Below are 21510 nucleotides of genomic sequence, written 5' to 3'. Positions count from 1 at the left end.
TCTACCAATCCGGTTCATTGATCATGTCAGCATAGAACCAAAATGGTCTTCATTACAAATAACGTAATTGGACCCATCAATGATCACGTATATTGACATAACCAAATGACATGGATCAAGTATGGATGTGAAGTATGAAAATTACATGTAATGTGATCAAACATGGCTATTTTCAACTAATCCTTCTTTAAACTTTAGTGAGATAATAACAAATGAGTACAAAATAAAACTGAAACATTAACTTTAAATCGAAGTGGTAAAAAAAACTTTATTATATCATAGAATGTCCAAATACAAACTCCTGCTAAACCAACATATCATAAAATAATCAAACACCCATTTGAGCAGTATACTCCTGAAAGACCTTGGGTGGCAAACCTTTAGTAAGCGAATCCGCAATCATGGAGTTTATGTCAATATGTTCTATCGATATCTGACCATTTTACAATCTTTCTTAAACAACAAGGAACTTAATGTCAATATGCTTTGACGAGCTCCTGTTGTTATTAGAATATAGCACTGCCGAATTATTGTTATAAAATAATTTTAACGGTCTTTCAATATTATCTAAAATCCACAATCCTATGACAAAATTACGTAGTCATATTCCATGGTTGGATGCCTCATAACAAGATATGAATTTTGTTGCCATGGTGGAAGAAGCAATGAGTGTCTGCTTGGCACTCCTCCAAGAAATAGCTCTTTCGGCCAACAGAAAAATATAAACTGACATGGATCTGTGATTGTCTTGACATCCCGCAAAGTCAGAATCAGAGTACCCAATGATTTCCAACTGATCTGACTTTCTTTATGTGAGCATGTAACTTTTTGTTCTCTGCAAATACTGCATAACGTGTTTAGCTGCTTTCTAATGATTCATACATAGGTTACTAAGATATCTGCCTAGCATCTCAATAATATACGCTAAATTCAGATGTATACATACCTGAGCATACATAAGACTCTCCACAACAGATGTATAGGGAATCTATTTCATAACCTTAATTTCAGACTGGTGTTTGGGGCATTGAGCGAAACTAAACTTATATTTCTTAGCAACAAAAGTATCCCCTGGTTTGCAATCCTTCATGTCATACATTTCCATAATCCTTTCGATATAGCTCTTTTGCGATAATCTAAAAATACCCCAAGAATGGTCTTGATGTATTTAGATCCCTAATATAAAAGAGGCATCCCCAAGATCTTTCATTTTAATTTTTTTTGTCAGAAATCTCTTAGTTTCATGAAATATGCCTATATCATTATTGGCAAGCAATATGTCATCCACATATAAAACCAGAAAAATAAATTTACTTCCACTGAACTTATGGTATATGTATTCATAAACCACATTCATCTCAAATCCAAATGAGAGGACAACTTGATGAAACTTATGATATCATTGACGAGAAGCCTGCTTAAGTCCATAGATGAATTTCTTTAATTTGCAAACTATTTTCTTGGCATCGCCTGAGACAAAATATTCTAGTTGAACTATGTATATTGTCTCATTGATGTTCCCATTAAGTAGTACAGTCTTAACATCTATCTGATGCAACTTTAAATCATAATGAGTCATAAGTGCCATCATAATCCTAAAAGAATCTTTTGTGAAAACTGGAGAGAAAGTCTGTGTAGTCAATGTCTTCCCTTTGAGTAAACCCTTTTGCAATAAGACAAACATTATATCTTTTCATATTACCCTTTGAATCCCTTTTGATTTTAAATATCCATTTGCAACCAATGTGTTTCATACCTTTAGGTAATGGGACAAGATCTCACACGTCATTATCCCTTATGGATTTAATCTCCTCATGCATTGCTTCAATCCACTTTTGAGAGTTAAAACTTTGTGTGGCTTGATGAAAGTTGATTAAATCATATTTCCTTAAGCTAGTATCACCCTTATGTTATTGTAGAAAGACAATATAATTATCTGAAATTACCTTCTTCTCTCTCTAGTAGATTTTCTTAATGGCACTGGTTCTTGAGGTTGTTGAGTTTGAACTCTAGGAGTAAAAGCTTGATTTGGGATTGGGAGATCTAAGCATTATCTTGATCCGGATGTGTGAAAACAATGTTAGGAATAGAAATATGATCATTGTCAACCACAACTGTAGGAAAAAAAAGAGACTCTTCTTCAAAAGCAATGTCATTTACTTTATCACTCCTCACAAACTCAACACCCTCAAAGAAATAAGTGTTTCTTGTTTCAAAAAAGAACTTATTCACAGGGTTATAAAACTTATAGCTATTGGATCTTTCAGAATACCCATCAAAATAGCAGCTAACCATTCTGGAATCAAGTTTCTTTTCATATGGCCTGTAGGGCCTAGCCTCAGCTGGACATCTCCAAATATGAAAATATTTCATACTAGGTTTTTTGTCTGTCCACACTTCATATAGAGTCTTGGTTACTACTTTAGAGGGTATCCTGTTCAAAACATAAGTTACGGTCTTTAATGCTTCTCCCCAGAGGGTCTGTGGTAAAATAGAATGAGAAATCATACTCTGTATCATATCCTTAAGGATCTTGTTTTGTCTCTCAGCAACATCATTCATACTAGGAGTGCCTGACATGGTGTACTAAGGAATGATCCCACATTCTTTTAGAAATTTAGCAAAGGGTCATGAACGTTATTCACATGATCCATCATATATGCCATAGTACTCACTACCACGGCCAGATGTGACAACCTTAATTCTTTTGCCAAGTTGGTTTTCAACTTCGGCCTTAAACATTTTGAACACATCCAGGGACTGGGACTTTTCATGAATTAAGTATATGTACCCATAACGAGAATAATCGTCTATGAATGTAATAAAATATTGTTGACCATTCCAAGAAGCCATAGGGAAGGGTCCACAAATATCTGTATGGATTAGTTTTAAGACGTATGTTCTCCTTTCGACACTTAATTTCATTATGTTTGTTCTTTTTCCTTTTACACACTCAACACAAACCTGAAAGTCAGTGAAATCATGAAAATCAAGAATCTCGCTCGACACAAGCCTTTTAATTCTTTGTTTAAAAATATGACCTAAGCGCTTATGCCATAGTAAAGCAGAATTCTCATTTGTTAATTTTTGTTTTGTACCATGAGAACTTAAATATAAGGTTTTATTAAATGAGACAATAATATCAAGCAAATAAAGGTTATCAACCATAGATAAAGAACCGATCCTAATGATATTTGAATCGAGATACCATTTAAATTCATTATTTTTAAATAAACAAGAATAACCATATTTGTCTAAAATGTAAATAGAGACAAAATTCTGCCTAAAAGATGACACAATAAATATTTTTTTCAAATCTAAATAATTTTCAGTCTTTAAAAATAACCTAAATGTCTCTATTGTCTCAACTTCAACTGTTTTGTCATCGCCCACATAGATGAATCTTTCAGCATCAATTGATGGTCAGCAACTTAGGCAACCTGTATAGACACACTTATGTGAGTGGTAGCACCGGAATTCATCCACCAAGTATGTTCGGGGACAGAAGTTAAATTAACTTAAGAACAAACCAAAGTAAAGAGCGTACCTCTCTTCTCACGCAAGGCATAATACTTGGTACAATTCTTCTTCATATGACCCTCTTATTTGCAAAAGAAACAACTAGACTTTAGGTCTTGATGTTTTTTCTGTTTCTTCTACGATTGAGGGTCAACTGCAACTTTCTTAGTCCTTTTCTTTTTCTTAAACCTGTCCTTAGAGGTTATTGCCAAATAAGCACTCTCAGTCTTCTCTTGCATCATCATATCCTCTTCTTGCACACAGTGAAAAATGAAGTCATTAAGAGTTCATTTTTAATTCTAGCAGTTATAACTGACCTTAAATTGATTGTATTGTGCAGGAAGGGATATCAAAACCAAGTACACAAGCAAGTTCTCAGACAACTCTAACTTTAGTTCCTTGAGTTTTGAAGCAAGATGGGACATCTCCATAATGTACTCCCTAATGTTCCATTTGCCTTTATACCTCATTGAGACAAGACTCAAAAGAAGGATACTTATCTCAGCCTTTTTGTTTTTCAGAAAATGTTTTTTGATTTCTTCAAAAAAATAATTGGCATTCTGTAAAAACCTAAAAAAAAGGCTTGGATTTGGGTCGGATCCAGACCTAGACCCAACGGAGGCACCGCCTCTCGTGCTTTCTAAAGACAGTGAGGTAGGGGAGGGATTTCAAATAGAAACCCCCTTTCCCCTCTCGCTCTCTCATTTCTCTTTGTACACTCTCTCCCCCGACTGCCTCTCCCATGCTCTTTGCTTTTGCCGAGCAGCGGCCTCTGGCGACACACGCACACTGACGACCTTCCCTCTAACAACCTCCAGGTACGCACCCTTTTTCTCTTCTTCTTCTCCTTTTCCTTCGTTTGCGAAGAGAGGGGTTGAGCCACCTCCCTCAATCGCAAGGGAGGGTCAAAGCCCCCTCCTTGCTGCCTTAAATCGCAAGGGAGGGGCAAAGCCCCTCCCTGCGATGTGTTTTGCGAAGGAGGGGAACAACCCCCTCCCGATGCCTCTGTTTGCAGGGGACGGGTCGAGCCCCTCCCTGCGTGCCATATTTGGCGGAGGAGGGGTCGAAACCCCTCCCTGTGTCTCCTTTTTGGCAGGGGAGGGGTCGATCCATCCTTGTGCTCCCTGCAACCAAGGGAGGGGTCGAACCCCCTCCCTGCACCATCTTTAGCAGAGGAGGGGCCCAACCTCTTCCCTACACCCTTTTACAACAGGGGAGGGGGTTAAGCCCCCTCCCTTCTCCCTTTTTTCGACAGGGGAAGGGTCGATCCCCCTCCTTGCACCCTCGTTGTTCAGGGGAGGGACTGCGACCCTCCATGCGCCTTCCAGCGATAGGGACGGGGCAGAGCCCCCTCCCCGTACCCCCTGTATGCAAGGGAGGGGTTGAGCCCCTTCCCTGCGTACCCTTTGGCAAGGATGGGGCCAAGCCCCTCCCTATGCACTCATTTTGCAGAGGAGGGGCCAAGCCCCTCCCTGTACCCTCAGTTTGGCGGGGGAGGGGCCGAGCCCCCTCCCTGTGCCTTCTCCTTTTAGTAGGCAGGGGTATTGCCCCTTCCTTCGCTAATTTTGGTAGGCAAGGGTGAAGCCCTCTGCCTCTCCCTTTTTTTATCAGCGGCCTCCTTACTCCTTCGGCAAACAGGGGTGAAGCCCCCTGCCTCCCTTGTTTTTGTTAGGCAGGGGCTTTACCCCTGCCTCTCTTCCACCTTGTCAGGCAGGGGCACAACCCCTGCCTACTCTCATTTTTGGAAGGGAGGGGAGCAGCTCCTGCCTCTATCCGATTTTTTGAAAGGCAGGGGCACAACCCCTGCCTCTGCCTGAACTGTCAACAGGAAGGGGTGCAGCTCCATGCCTCCCCATTGTTTGCTGACAGCAAGTCAGTAGGGGCTCGCGGCTCCTGCCCCTGCTTCTTTCACGTTCAACAGGTTTGCAGGGGCACAATGCCTCTGCTTCTTTCACGTCAAGACAACGACAATGCCCCTGTCGTCTCTACCTTTCTAATTGAGATAGCATGTTGACGTCTTGCTTTTGCAGCGCGTACGATGGATCCCAGTCGCACCCCGCGACCTGACCCGTTAATCGCTTACACCCGTATACGTCAACAAGCTCGCAACTCCCCAAGGTAGGGGAAGATTGCACAGAGGACTTGGACAATTGAATTGAGTTTAATTAACTAAAAAGGACAATTAAATATATATATATATATATATATATATATATATATATATATATACGAGTACGCATTTAACTCAAGGACACGATTTCACGATCCTTATTCTTTACTTTTTGTCATGTCTTTACTTTGTCATCGCGCTTTACGCCCAGACTCCTATTTTTGCAAATGTTTCATTATTGTCTTGCCATTGCAGATGACGCTCAAGTTTTCACTCATTACATATGCTATAAAAGGCATCATCGTGGAGGATGCAAGAGGCATTTACCGCTCTCCCTCTTGCGACAAGAGTTGAGTCGGGAGCTTAACAATACATTCTCGTCTAAGGAGAGGGATCATGGTTTTTTGAGTGAGCAGTCTTGCAAAGTAGACTTGAGAATTTAGGGAGCTGCGCAAAAGCATTAAAGACTGCTCAAATCGAAGTGTTTGGAAGGATGTGATTGGTTGGTTATGTTTGTTTATTCGACATATCTCGGGTAACCCCAAATTGGGGCTTGAACGAACTTCTTAGCGAAGATTCTGTTGAGAAACCTGTATCTCATTCATCGAGGTCGTTATCGAGTCATGCGAGGCATGTAGATACCATGATAGTGAATGAGATTCTAGAAAATTGCATGTCAAATATTGGCACAAGTTGTCGGCTTTTTCAAAAGATAAATAATGTCAAAAGTAAAGTTTAAAAAATATTACATCTTTGTGAAACACTTTTGTTGAGGCTCCTATTGAGGAACTATACCCCTTTTATCTTAGAGTACTTATAGTCGTGCACTACACGTTAGTACTATAATGATCGGATGAGACAATCGTGCGACCTCGAACAACATTAAATGCATAATGTTGTAAACACATAAAAATGGGATCGCCTTCACAGGTAAGATGCTCATTTGGTCAAAAGATCAAAGTATACATAATGAATTGTCAGTTAATTTACCCTTGACACACTCATTCGCTTCTTGTAATCTGTCAAGGGAGAGAACAGAGCGGTATACACTCCAATGGACAGATTGTTAATAACCACCCCACAGGCAAATATCTGACCTCCTCAGTCATTGGAGTTAGGGGAAGGGACTACCAGACATTGTCCTAGGTGGTAGATCCCATGGAATTTTGCAGAAGTTGGATGCATCCGTTGTCAAGTACCTACATTTGGGGAATTCTCTCTCGGCTAAAGTCGTCCCCTTAGGAGCGGACTCAACTAGCTATTTGGGTTATTGAAAATACATAGAATAACAGAAGTTCGAACTAGTCTCAATTGTTTCTACAATTTGTCTGCGCGTACCCGCAGGCCAGTAATATCGAAACATAAGTTTGTTCACACTGGTTGATGGGTCATAAGACTTGCTAGTTGTGTGGCAGTTCACACCTTACGATCAAATGAATCATCATATTGTGTTTGACAGTTGCATTGCTTACTTGTTTAACTGTTGCTCTGTTTTAAACTGCTTTGCATGCTAAATTAAATGCTCTTAATTCAGTTTATTATAGTCTTTCTTGTGCACCTACTAGTTTTTCGTAAAACTAACCCATTCTATGGGTACATGTGATGATTAGGTACACCACTGGCGATGGCAAAATGGCTTCAAGATTTCCTTTTTCTGCTCTTAGCTCGCGTCCTGAACGTTTTTGGGTTTTGTCACGGATTTTCCTTTTGATATCTGAATTTTGTACTATTTGGAAACTTCTTTAAATGAAAGTGTTTTTTCCAAGTGTTTTGCAAGTATCATGTGTAGTGAGTTTTAGTTCTTTTAGCTAACGTACCCAAAGTTGTTAGCTTGCCTTTTTGAATTTAACAAAAGAATAGTCTTTCGTTGATTTCATAAATAAACTCTGAAAGGAAAGAGATTTTTCTAGTTTCTTGCCTGTTTTCTGAAAGGTTCGCAAGTTTAAAATTTTGGGGCGTTATACATTCACCTCTTCGAACATAGTACCCCTAAAGGATTCAGAAATTGCATGTTGCATGATCATGAGACTCATGCGATTAGATCGATCCCACCGCTCGGATTTCCTTTTATCCTTAGTGAAACTCTCATCTGTAAGAGCAAGTGGTTGATCTTTTTGTAGTGCAAGATCCAAATTCATACATCCAAGAACAATTATGACATTTTCTTTTCAGTTTTTAAAATTGAAACCGCTCAAAACAGGGATAAAATTAATGTTTGCAGATATTGAAGAAGCATAGGTATTAACTGAATCAAGAACAAACAAGCTCATGATTAACATACATTTTCACATGCAATGACACAAAATAACATATTTAAACTATGGTAAACCTCATCACAAGATACCCAACACAACATTGACATTTAGTCTTTAGACAAAAATATCAACTTGTAAGTAGTACTTTCAATACAATAATCAAACATGGACAATTAGTCTTGTCAAAGAACGAGCCTTTCTTTGGACCGACTCGTTATTCATATAAAAAACGTATAATTGTCCCATATTTATTACTGAAAGTATATATTTGGGCTCAACCAAATAGTAATCTTCCTTTGGGTCGATCACTATTCACATAAACCACAAATATATAAACATCACAATATTCTAAAATGAATAAATCTACACAACAAAGGTTACTTTGACAATGCATTGATTCAACTAATTCAATTTAGAATATTAGACCCAAAATTCCAAACAATACCAACGTTCAAATATGTCAATATATACATATGAAAATAAAGTAAGCACAATAATATACATGAGCCAGAAAAAGTAACCGAAAATGGCCCACCAAAGTGACCCATAATGCACGCCAAATAGCTTTATGAAATCTTCATTCATCAATTTTTTTATAAGGTATAGTGCACGAGTCCGGCCAATTGGGCCTGGCCGGATCCACCTACAAGTCCCAAAGCCTGTCTAACCCAGAACGGGTCAGACCCATCACACTGAAAATTGGGTGCGGGCTCAAACCGGTCTGACCCGTATGGGGTCTGAGCTGATAATTTGAAACCTGACGCAAGCCTGTACAGTGGATTGGGTCTTGACCAGGCTTGATCCACATAATACCCGTATCAACTGAATGGGGTTGAACTATGTCAACAGGCCTCAACCTCAAAAGACACACATGCCAATTCGGTCCCTGATCGGGCACCGAACCGACTGGTGTGCAGGTGGAGCCTGAACTCGATAAGACATGTCCTGTGCATGGAGGTTGTATCAACCTAAACCTAACGGTCAAATCGACTCTAAAACAAAAGCCTGAATCGGACGACTCTCGAGTCATCGTTGGGCCACCAAGTCGACACAGGCACCTGAAGACTGAGCCGAGCATCAAAACCTGTCAGTGGATGGCTGAGCAGAATGTCGATCCCTACCGACGTAAGACTGAAACAGACTATTTTCATGCGTTGGTCCTAAAAAGACAACGACGATGGCCTGAAAAAAAGGCTCCAGACGTCGATGAGCCAAGTCTTTCCGACGATGGTTAAGATCAACCCCTGATGCCAGTGAAGACAGGATGAACGAGCGCCCACTCTTTCATCGTTCGATGATCCAGACAGATGACACTTCGATCGACAAACCGAGTGGCGATGCATTCCTGTGTGACCTATGATCTAAAGACGACGAGCCTACTATCATCCGGCCAACCTGAAAAAGGGAAGAACTCTCCCATCGATCGATAACTAGAAGCGACAGGTCTCTACTAGTATTCGACCTCCCACCGTTCGGCGATCAAAAGGAGGAGGACCCTCCGTCGCTCACCGTCCAACATTCGAGACTCTGAACGGGTGCGACTGACCTCCATACCATATGTCGGTAAACGAAACAATGATGGAACCCTTTTTTATTCGGCGACAGGGGCGGGCAACGTATGTCCATCCAACTGGGTGAGAGAAAACCCCCTCCCTTACCCAGGCGGCGTCAGTCATCTAATCAAACAAAAAAAAGGGAAAGGGGCCAAATGGCCCTCCCAACTAAATTGTCCAGTGATGCAAAGGGAGAGGGTTGAATGGCCTTCCCATCAATCCGGGTATAACTGAATAGCCGAGGAGGGTCTATCGTCCCTTCCTCTGCCTGCGTCCAGCCACCGACCAAGCTAGATCGGTGTCAACAACAACAATAATAATAATAATTTAGGCAATAAAATCATATTTTCAACGATTCAATGAGAACAATAGCTTTGATACTTATTGTTGGATTTGAGATCCACTAAAAACTAAAGAAGACTGATTTGCATGTTCTTGCTAAACCGTTGAAATCGAAATTGAAATAGAACTCAATGCGGAAGTTTGCCTGAATCTATAAGTGATCTGGTAGATCGTTGATGGGTATGATCTTCCAAAACCTATATATGTAACATTTTTCTTTCTCTAAACCTTATGAGATGGATTGTTTTCTTTTGATGGTTATAAGGAGTCTCAAAGAAAGTGTCATTATATAAGGTTTGGGGACCATAACCTAATAGAACCCTAATTAAGAGTATGTTTATAATTCAACCCATTACAGAATTATAAACATAACAGGTCTCTTTACATAGTGTACCATGCCATATGAGACATCATATGACCCAACCGGATTAGATTACATAAACCGGGCTTGAACCTAAGACAGTCTATAATATGTGATTCAACGTATGTAGGCCCACACGATTTTTTCAACAGGCAACCACCTTCCCTTTGCTGGTTGCGGCATGGGCTGCGGCAACACCATTGGTATTGGCAGAAGGTGTGCCAACAATGGTGGTTGGGGAAGCACCCGCAATTGGGTGTATTCTCCATCTACCCCTTCCTTGAATAGTGATAGAGGAGAAGAAGAAAAAGGGAATGGGTCGGTGGGGGCGATATCCCTATTACCCTACAGAACCTGTTTCGCCCGGGCAACCTCAAATTGCAAATTTGTCTTCTCTTGCGCGGGTAGCATTTGTATTTATATGTAAGATGTCGTTGAACACTCGTCAAGCGACAAGGTTGTTTTTGCATCATGTCCTTTGGGTCGGCTACATCTCTTGCTCTCACATTGTAAATCTTCAGGGCACGACTACCTTTGACTTCTTGCATCATTCTGGATAACAACTGCTCTACGTGCAACATCCTTTGATTTGATATTTGTTGTCATTCTTCATTTAATGTTAGCAAACCTTTTACATCAACTTTCAATTCAAGCACTTATGCTTGAAGATTGATCACCATATCCTTGGCTTTTACTTTGACAGATATCTTATTCTCATTATCACTGCTTTTCGACATTGCCACAAGATCGAGATCTTGTTCTGATACCATTTGACGCAAATTCGAAATCAGATTTACGAAGAAGTTCTATGCGAAAGATAACAAGAAAGCAATAGAAAATCTAAAATAAATCAACTCATAAAAGAAATTAATCAATAATAATCATAATCCATCAACTCTCAAAAACCTCATAACAAATATTTATATCACCAAAACAAAAAATTTAACTCTATGTTGGATCTGGGATAAGATCTAAATACACAAGCAAACCCAAAATAAAACTCGAATCTCAAATACTAGCAACGGATCCAATTAGATCTCATATCTCAAGCTCATCATCTTTTGTTGTTCTTCTTGTCTGTTTGTTTTAGATCTGACTCTGGACCCACACGTGCATCAAACTTTCTCGTGGGTTTCCAAACATAATCATCCTATGTCATGTGACAAACCATAATCTCTCTTAGCTAAGAAGGTGAAACCAATTCAGATTTAGCCTTATCAGCGATTGTGAGGTTGGTTGATAATTGTGAAAGACAGTGACATCATTGATCTAGTGGTACCAACTAGAGATACAACACACTTTGGGCACGTTTGGCACCCATATTGTGGATGAACTTCCATAGAAATCAGTTCCGGGGATGACAGTTTATAAGTTCATCTGCGTGATAAAGAAGTTGTTAGGAAACTATAACTTGAAAGGACTTTTAAACATTAATGGTGTGTTTGGCGCATTAGTTAAGAAGGCCTTTTAAAGCACTATTTTTGTAGTAAAGGACCATCTTACCCTTGGCCTTCTAAAATGGGTTGGGTATAGGTTAAACCCACTCAGCCCAATCTGAACCCCACTCGAGCTGATCGGACTGGTCATGGGTCGGGCCAACCTGAACACAACTCGAAGTGGGCTGGGTATAGGTTAAACCCACCCAGCCCAACCTGAACCTAAACCTAACTCGAGGTGGGTCGGGTCTGGTCATGGGTTGGGTCAACCTCAACCCAACTGGAGGTGGGCCTAGTCATGGGTCGGGCCAACTTGAACAACCTTCGGACTGTGTGTTTTCGACATAAAAACATGACTTTTTGAGGGAGTTTGGCACATTGTGAATGTTGATTTTTCAAACATGATAAAAAAGCTCGACCATACTCAACAGAGCATGTAGATTACATCTGGAGGGTCTGATTATAAAAAAAACAGAACATTTAAAAAATAATGTTTTACATTCATGGGTTTGAAAGCCTCTCATACAATATTGATGGACGTAAGACCATGCTAAACACCAATATTACATAAGACCCACATTAATTAGATTATGCTGAAGGTAAATGTTTGGCAAAAATTTGCAGATGAAATAGTTAATAAAGTCAAGATTATAAGAAGATGCAATAAGACTTTCCGGCCCCGCCCCTTGAAAAGAAATGCATGCCTAGCTAATTCCACTTAACCTAATCATTTTTATTATGGTCCAATGTACTCCCAAGTCCAAACATTTGAAGATAAATTGAAGGAAGCAGAACAATACTATGTAGGATAGGCAACAACCATTGACGGTCTCTGTTGCCATATAGCCAACACAAGTAATCAAGCATAATACAATGCCAACACTCAACCTATGACAAACAACAAAAGGAATCACTCTAGTTGCCATTATGTCGCAAGAAAAATAACCAAGAAGATCAAATATAGATTTTTCTTTCAAACAAAATGTTTTAAAAAATGTTCAACCATTAAATGCAATGGACAAGACAGAGGGAGTTTGCAACAGAAGAAGGGCAAAACCAGTAAAAAAGAACACAATTAAAGAAATTCTCTCATGAACAACACTACACATAATATTAAGCAACATGTATACCCAAATCAAAGTTCACAATAATACATCCTACCTAAAAGTCTTAAATTTACCCCTCAAAATTGTTAATTCCAAGCAAAACAAATACAAAGCAACAAATAGCATTAGAATCACACAAACGAAGGGATGGTATAAGAAAACAAGAACCCCTACAAAGGAGCAATAAGCTTTTTAAAATTGAAATCCAGCCCAACTTCAAGACCAGAAGATATCTGTGCACCGAGCTTGCGGAACAACATACAGTGAGAATTTTTGGCATATTTACTATTCTCAACATGGCAGACAAAGTATTTTCAGGCAAAGGTGTTGATGCAAGATGATGATGATGGTGTTGATGCAAGAAGCATTTTCAGGCCAATATTTGGAATAAATTAGTTGACAAACAACCAAACTACTCAACAAATAATATATTTACAGAAGTGAAATCAAAATGTCCACATGATAATGGCGGAGTTAATTTTTTTTTTTATTTTATATATGTTTATAATGATATGAGAAGTGATCAATTAATACAAATGCTTCAATGTTGCAAGATGAGTATGGAGTAAATTCACTAAAGAGAAGCAGTGTACAATAAGCAAATGCAGATTGTGTACTATAAAAAATGACATAGACAAAGAAGATTGTGACATTGATCCACATCAAATACAGTTCCTACAATATATATATATATATATATATATATATATATATATATATATATATATATATATATATATATATATATATATATATATATATATATATATAACGAGAAATTTGAGACAATAGAGATCAAAAAGTGGTTATGCCTGCATAAGTCATGAAAGGCATAACCAACATAAAGTTTTAATGATGTAGAAGTTCTTAAACTATGCATATCGATAAAATACAATATAGATACCCTGAACAACATGATTAAGTAAACCAAAGCACATGTAAGCAATTCAGTTAGCTTGATGAAAACTAAGTTCATAGTTAGGAAAAAGCAGGAATTTGTTTTAATGGTTAAATCCAAATTTGATCTTTGGTTTTATCTTGCTAATGCTAAACCGCTGGTGTTAAAGGCTATGGAATTGGCTCAGAAAATAGTCAAATAAACAGAAAATGGATTATTTTGATGTCAATAAGGATAGTGTTAAAGAGAGAAAGGATTCTGTTGAGGAAAGTCTCCTGGTGACTAATGATATGGTTAGGGATGAAAGGGATGCTAATGAGGAAGGAATTCAGGGTGATGATCCATTACTGTCATATTGGATATAATCGATGCTTGGTTATATTCAATCCCCACCACACATCTCACTTGGGAGCCGTGAGATGTGTGAAAGTTACCCTACACATCCTTGTATCAAGAGAGACATGCGGTGGTGATGGAATATAAAATCGTATACAGTACGACCAATAACTGCTCTTAGAATCCAGAATGTCCTTCCCAGTGTGAGAGGGGTAGCCCATGGCCCAGCCCGAACAGGTAGGGCTTGGGCCTAGTTTTCAAAAGAAGGCCCAGCCTGAACCGAGCTGTTTTGTCTTGGGTCGAGCTGGGCCAGCCAGACTGTTAATTGGCTGGTTTGTGAGAGACCTCATTTTTCGTTCTGCCCTATTCTGCCTCAGTTTTGAAGTGTTTTATGATAGATCTGAACCGTTAGATGTGTTTAGCATGCTCGATTTAGTGAGAATTGACTCCTGGAATATGTTTTTTTTACGAAAAAACATGATTTTATGAGCCAGAAAAAACTGGTACTTTCATATTGCTTTTGGATCACTGGAAAAACCTGTATACATGTCAGATTCCAGTGATCCAAAAGCCGGTTCCCACTAAACACAACCTATAGATCACATATATAGTGTTAGATGTGAAAAAAAACCCAAAAACGATGATTTTTGAGGGGGCAGAACGAGAAGGTGGGCAAAAGGATCGCATTACTCATAATATATATATATATATATATAGAGAGAGAGAGAGAGAGACACTAGAATATGAGAACTAATTTGTAAATTGCGATTTTCATGAAATTTTTGCTCTTTTGTCTTAAATCTAACCGTACAGATGTGATCTACAGGTTTAGTTTTATAAGAACCCGCTCTTATATCATCTGGTTTTGATGCATAAACAAGACTTTTTTTAAGGCTTTCAAATTAATGGCTCATAGTCTTCATATTAAAGCTCCAATGGTTGATTCCTAGCAAATTCACCATGCCAAGCACATCCACATGGTTGGATTTGCAAAAAAAGTGTTGAAAATGCCCATATTTCTAGTTCTCATGTTTTAGTCTCTCTCTATATAAGCTGCCTACCATCAGCCTACTAGGATTTTGAAAGGTTTTTTCATGTTATCCTTAAATCTGACCATACAGATGTGTTTCATGCTTGATTTTATAAAAATCGACTCTTAGATCATCCAATTCTGATACACAGGTAGATTTTTATAAGGTTTAAAAATCAACAGTCTAAGATTTCATAAATATTCAAGGCTTAAAAATCATGTTTTCTTTATTGAAAAAGCATGATTCAAGTATCATTTCCTAGCAAATCGAACAAGCCGAACACATCTGCAGGGCCAGATTTGCGAAAAGCAACCTGAAAATACCAGTTCGCTGGTAATGGGCTGGTGGTAGGCAGCTCTCTCTCTCTCTCTCTCTCTCTCTACAACAACAACAACAACTACGCCTTCATCCCAAAACAATTGGGGTCGGCGATATGAACCAACAAAGAAAATCATTATGGGTCTTCCACATGAATCCTTCTCCTCTCTCTCTCTCTCTCTCTCTCTCTCTCTCTCTCTATATATATATATATATATATATATATATATATATATATATATATATTGAAATTGGATCAAGTATGTGATCAAGAAAATGGATTCATTATAGATCACATTTATTATTTTGTATTTTTTAAATTTTTGCTAAAAAAATTTATGCATTAAGGGAATGAATTCTGAATATGGTGAATAAAAGATGACTTGTAACCCGACTGAGCCCAGCCTAAATCAGGACCATGGGCTAAACCGGCTGGCAGTGAGCTTTGTGTTAGACCCGGTCAAGCCCGTTCATTAACCAGGCCAGGCTAACCCGACCCGACAGTTGTCCAGCCCTACTCTCTTTGGTCGACAAAGCAAAAAGCCTGATAGAAAAGAGTGCACTTGTTTTATCACAATACTAAACGCTGTGTAAAGAAGTTATGAACCAAACCATCTTTCTTTCGACCTTGAGTAAGGCATTCATTCCACAATTTTATGTAGCTAAAAATGAAACATTTCCATGTAGCTGAAATAAACTACATGCCTCCCTCATACCCAGGTAATGGTTTTCAAGTCCTAAAGCTACCACAGTAATATTTTTTTTCTCAAGCACCCATTTCTGCAAGTCATTTGTTCAGGAAATCAAGTGTAATAGGAAAGGCTGATATACAGAAGCACACTCATACTCTGAACTACAAGACTGAGACACTGGTCCTCACATGCAGTACATTCTTGTATACATAAAGAGAAAAATATAAATGAATAACCACAATCAGTCATACAAGCGTTTTAAAAATGACATACCTCACCAAAAAAAAGTAAATTACCTCAATTTGTCATCCTCTAATTCCCCCCACCTGAGCTACTTGATCCTAACAGCCAAAGAGGAAGAAACCCACGCAAGGATCTGAACTAGTATTACACACCTTCAACATAAGATCAAAGACAACATATTCACCATGCATCTCTCTGTATTTTGTAACTTATTATCCATTTCTTCCAACTTTTTGATATAACGGAGGACAAGAAATTTATGGCCAACCTTGAGTCGGCGTTCACGTCAAGCTACAAGCCTCGATTGGATGGTGTTCGAGGTTGCGTAGGACAATCCTTGCAAAGACCTTTGCCTCAATTGGTCCTGTTGCTGACGCTGCAGCAGCTCGCAGCACACGAGCGGCACCAGCCTTATGCAGGAGGCCTGTGTGGTGTACAGCATGCCGGCTGCCGGGTATTGTGAACTGCAAGCAAAGCGATAAACCATGTAAAACTAATGACCAAAAAAGTAGACCAGCTGGCACATGATCGCAAAAATGTCTATAACATTAGATAACATGTTATGAGGCAACTAAAAACGAAGTATTCATAAATACAGATTAGATAGTATGGATTTATGATACTTGTGAGAGACCACACTAGTGTATCAAGTATTCATCATAAACTTGCACTCTCTTATATTGACTATCCAATTCCAAAATGGCCATCATGAAATAACTTTGTTATGGGAGTGAGATTAATGTGAGCAGATTTTCCAAAAAAAAACAATATCACAAATCTAAAGCAGATAATTAGTACAACCTTAAAATGACAATAAGTTCATTCTCAAAGGAAACATACAAAACTAAAATTTCCATCATCTCCATCTTCATAACGGACATAAGCTACCTCCCTCATGTATGAAGACGTGGTGTTAGGAACACTCTAACCAGGTCAACCTACCGAACTAACCAAGTAGAGGGCAATATGGATGAACTAAAATTAGTCTCCAAATCAAACAAACCGAGTTTTTAAACCATGCTTTTGACCACCCCAAGAAGCAAATGGAGTTAACCAATAAGAATGGTATAACTCCGTCAAATAAAGCAGATGGTCTGTGAAGGGGAAGGAAGGGGGACAGGGAAGAAAGAGCTAAATGTTACTAGTCCATGCTTTGGAAAACTGAGCATTGGCCACCAATATTTGCACATTTACCAAAAAATAATAATAATTTGCAGAAAAAAATTAAGAGATTGTGTTTTCAAGAAAAAAGTACAAGAAATATGATATGAATTTGTAAACATTAATAGCCAAATAATGAATCTCATATCTTTCTAAACAGGCCACATAAAAAAAGTGGGGACTTATGCCTGCACAGGTTGGTGATTCAATCAAGGCAATTGGATTCTCAACTGAAACTGAGACGATACTGTGAAAATCTCTATAAAAAGAGATTTTGTGTATCAACACAATACAAAAAGAACAAAGAGTGCACAAAGGCACGGATACACATGCACAAAAGCATGAAAAAATATGAACTTCAATATATGAGATCCCAAGAGGGGCTTTACAAAAGCATAGAAAAACCTAAAGGGGTTCACCCCTATTTATAATGATATGGAGACATGGGGGGGGGGGGGGGGGGGGGGGGGGGGCTCCAATACACATGTTGGAGCCTCTCCAACAGTTAGAAAAGTAACCGTTGGAGAGGCTTCCAACTTGTGTAGTGGGGACCCCCATGGTACACTTTATGAAAAAGTAAAAAGGAAAAAAGAAAAAGACAAAAAGAAAAATAGGAAAACAAATTACAACATATTCTCAAATGAGAATATGCGTAAAACATGTGGATTTACATAAATACCCTTATCGGGTTTGAGATATATATTTAAATATATATACTTAGATAGATACATATATATATATATACAAGATACACCATATTTTAACACCCCCCCCCCCTCAAACTTAGGGTGATACAACCGAAAGTTTGCCAAGAAGGAAGTTAAATCTTGGAGAACACAGCACCTTGGTGAAAAAGTTTGCCAGTTGATATTCTGATGTAACATAAGGAAGGTCAATGGTCCTTCTTAAATATTTTTCACGAACATAGTGGCAGTCCATCTCGATATGTTTCACGCGCTCATGAAATGTGTGATTTTTGACAATGTAGATTGCACTCTTATTATCATAATATAACTTTGTGGGCCCTTGAGCTTGAACATTCATATCCTTCAGCAAGCTACAAATCCAAACTATCTCCATGGTGGTAGATGTCATGGCTCTATACTCAGCTTCAGTGGATGAAAGTGATACCTTCTGTTGTTTCTTGCATCTCCAAGAAATTAATGACTCACCTAGAAAAATACAAAAACAAGTGGTAGAGTGACGATTATTTGGGTCACCTCCCCAATCAAAGTCAGTATAAGCAATTAAACTTAATTCAGAAGAAGAAGATAGAAATACTCTCTTACTTACTGTACCCTTTATGTATCTGATGATGCGAATGATGACGCTCATGTAAACGGTGGTAGGCGCATGTTGACATTGACTAGCAACATGTACTGCATGAGAAATATCAGGCCTAGTAATGCTGAGATATGTTGAGGATCCAACCAATTGCCTGTAAGGTGTGGGATCTTTTAGAAGAATGCCATCATCAATCTTCATCTTTGAACCCACTATTTCAGGAGTTTCACAGATCTTATCATCTGTGATTCCTGATCTGTCAAGAATCTCACAAACAAGTTTAGTTTGAGACAAAAAATAACCTCTGTGAGAATAAGCAACCTCAATACCCAAAAAATATGTCAAAAAACCTAAGCCTGATATCTCAAATTTTGAAGTCAAAATAAATTTAATACCTTTTGATTCATTTAGTATCATCTCATGTTATCAACATGTCATCAACATATAACAATAAGATAACAATTCCTACATCAGATTTCTTAACAAATAATGCAGTATCAGTATAACATGAAGAAAAACCATTTTCAGTCATTACATTGTTAAACCTATCGTGCCAAGCCTTGAGAGCTTGTTTCAATTCATAAAGAGCTTTATGAAGACGAAGAACTTTATTTTTAGGGATTTCCATACCAGGTAGAGCATCCATATAAACTTCTTCATTAAGGTCTCCATTTAAAAAGATATTTTTGACATCCATTTGATAAATATTTCATTTTTGAATTGAAGCAATGGTGATAAGACATCTGATACTAACCATACGAGCTACTGGAGCAAATGTCTCTTCATAGTCAATCTCGTATTATTGACTATACCCTTTAGCTACTAGACGAGCTTTATACCTCTCAAGAAAACCATCACTTTTGGTCTTGACTTTGAATACCCATCGGCATCCTATAGTTTTCTTTACACTGGGAAGCGTTTGAAATTCTCACGTGTTAGCTTTCCTAAGAGCTTAAAGTTCACTCTCCATGGCTTCTCTCTATTCAATACATCATTTGGCTTCTTCAAAAAAATTTGGTTCAAAATAAGAGTGAATGGCACTTAAGCAAGCCCGATATTTAGGAGAGAAGGAATCAAAGGATACGAATCTGGAGAGAGTCCTTCTAGGACTTTCAGTTCTCCTAGGACTTGAATCATGAGTGGAAATAGATTAACTAGGTTCACTATATTGCTCAATAGCACTTCTAAAGGTGCTTCTATCTCTATGAGAATAGGTGATAGGGTCTCTAGATACATTTTCTTCATGAGAGGTATAAGGATTAGAATTATTGTTGATCACAACCACTTCATTGTCATTGTTATATGTTGATTCATCATCACTAGAGATATCATCATTCTTAGATAATAGGTCAAAAAGAAAGGAATAGTCGACATTTTCTAAATGAGTTTCATTCTTTTCAAAACCACTATCATTTTTCAAAAAAGTTACATTTCTTGAGACATATAATTTATCATTCTTAGTGTCATAACAACGAAATCCTTTTTGGGTTTCGGAATAGCCAAGAAAAGCACAATGAATGACTTTTGGTGAGAGTTTATCATTTTAATTTGTAAGAACAAAGTACTTACAACCAAAAACTCTCAATCTATTGTAATCAAGTTTTTTTTTTATATAAAATCTTAAAATGAGAAATTTTATCTAAATTTTTGGATGGAAAACGGTTAATAAGATAAACGAAAGCAAGAGCCACCTAAGCCCAATTTTTTTTTGGAATACTTTGAGAAATAAGAAGAGTTCTAGTGGTTTCAATGATATGCCTATGCTTCCTTTCGGCCAAACCATTTTGTTGGGGGTCTTAGGACACGATCTTTGATGGACAATGCCATAATCTTCAAGATATTCCTTAAACTCATTTGAGAGATATTCACCTCCGGAATCGGTCCTAAATATCTTTAAATTACTATTAAATTGATTTTTGATCATCATATGATATGATTTAAAACATGAAAAAACTTTATGCTTATATTTGAGAAAATATATCCAACAATACCGCGAAAAATCATCCACAAAAATCACATAGTAGGCAAAACCTCCTTTGGATATAACGAGTGTCGGTCCCCAAACATCCGAATGAATAATTTCAAAAGGTTTAGTACTAAATATAGTTCTTTGTCCAAAAGGCATACTTCTCATTTTTCCAAGAATACAATCTTTACAAGAGAAAGTATTTTTACAAAGATCTTTAACAAAATGCAAATAGGACAACTTGGTAATATTGGGATGACCAAGTCTCTTGTGCCAAACATTTATGTCTTTATGTTGGGCCACATTACAAAAAGTGTTTTTAGAAATTTGAAGAGAGTCCACATAGTACAAGTCTCCCTTCCTAGAGCCTTCCCCAATCAATCTCCCAGACCGGTGATCCTGTATTAAATATTTATTAGATGACAATTGAATGTCACACCCAAGGTTCGTGAGTTGAGAAACGGAAAGCAAGTTTAAATTTAATTTTGGTATAAGTCTAATTTTAGGAATAAAGAAGTTTTGGGTTTCAAAATTTCCGATTCCCTTAATTTCAAAAGAAGTACCATCCGCGGTTGAAACAAAAGAAGGTGACACTTTTAGAATATTCGGAGAGAAAAGAAATGTTTGGGGTCATATGAAATGATGCACCCGAATCTAAGAGCCAAGAGGTTTTACCTGGAGGAGAAGGAGTGGATACGGCGGCATCAGAAATAGCTCCCTTAAGAAGAGGTTGAAGAGCCTCCATAATTTGATTGAGAGATAGAGCTCCATTTGAAGATTCCTCTTTTGGTGGTTGAGATGTAGTTGTCATTGCTAGAAGTTTCTTCCATTTCGGGCAAACCGGTTTGATATGACCCAGTTCTTTGCAAAAATGGCACAAAATATTGCTATAGTCTCAT

The 21510-nt window shown here is 38.1% G+C and overlaps 1 protein-coding gene across 1 annotated transcript in view; it reads right to left on the bottom strand.

Moving 5' to 3' along the window:
* Window positions 1–16020: 16020 nt before the first annotated feature.
* Window positions 16021–21510, bottom strand: part of LOC149817553 (protein ARABIDILLO 1-like) — a 42967-nt gene continuing 37477 nt past the window's right edge. The window contains exon 13 of the mRNA XM_089984482.1: window positions 16021–16664. Within this exon, the coding sequence (XP_089840608.1) occupies window positions 16482–16664 (183 nt within the window). The 3' untranslated portion in view covers window positions 16021–16481. The remainder of the gene's footprint in view (window positions 16665–21510) is intronic.

This window comes from Nuphar pumila, chromosome 13 (assembly GCF_984573655.1).
Source record: "Nuphar pumila chromosome 13, dmNupPumi1.hap1.1, whole genome shotgun sequence".
NCBI lineage: Eukaryota > Viridiplantae > Streptophyta > Magnoliopsida > Nymphaeales > Nymphaeaceae > Nuphar > Nuphar pumila.
Note: the sequence above shows the minus strand (reverse complement) of the source record. Positions and strands in the feature narration are given on the sequence as shown.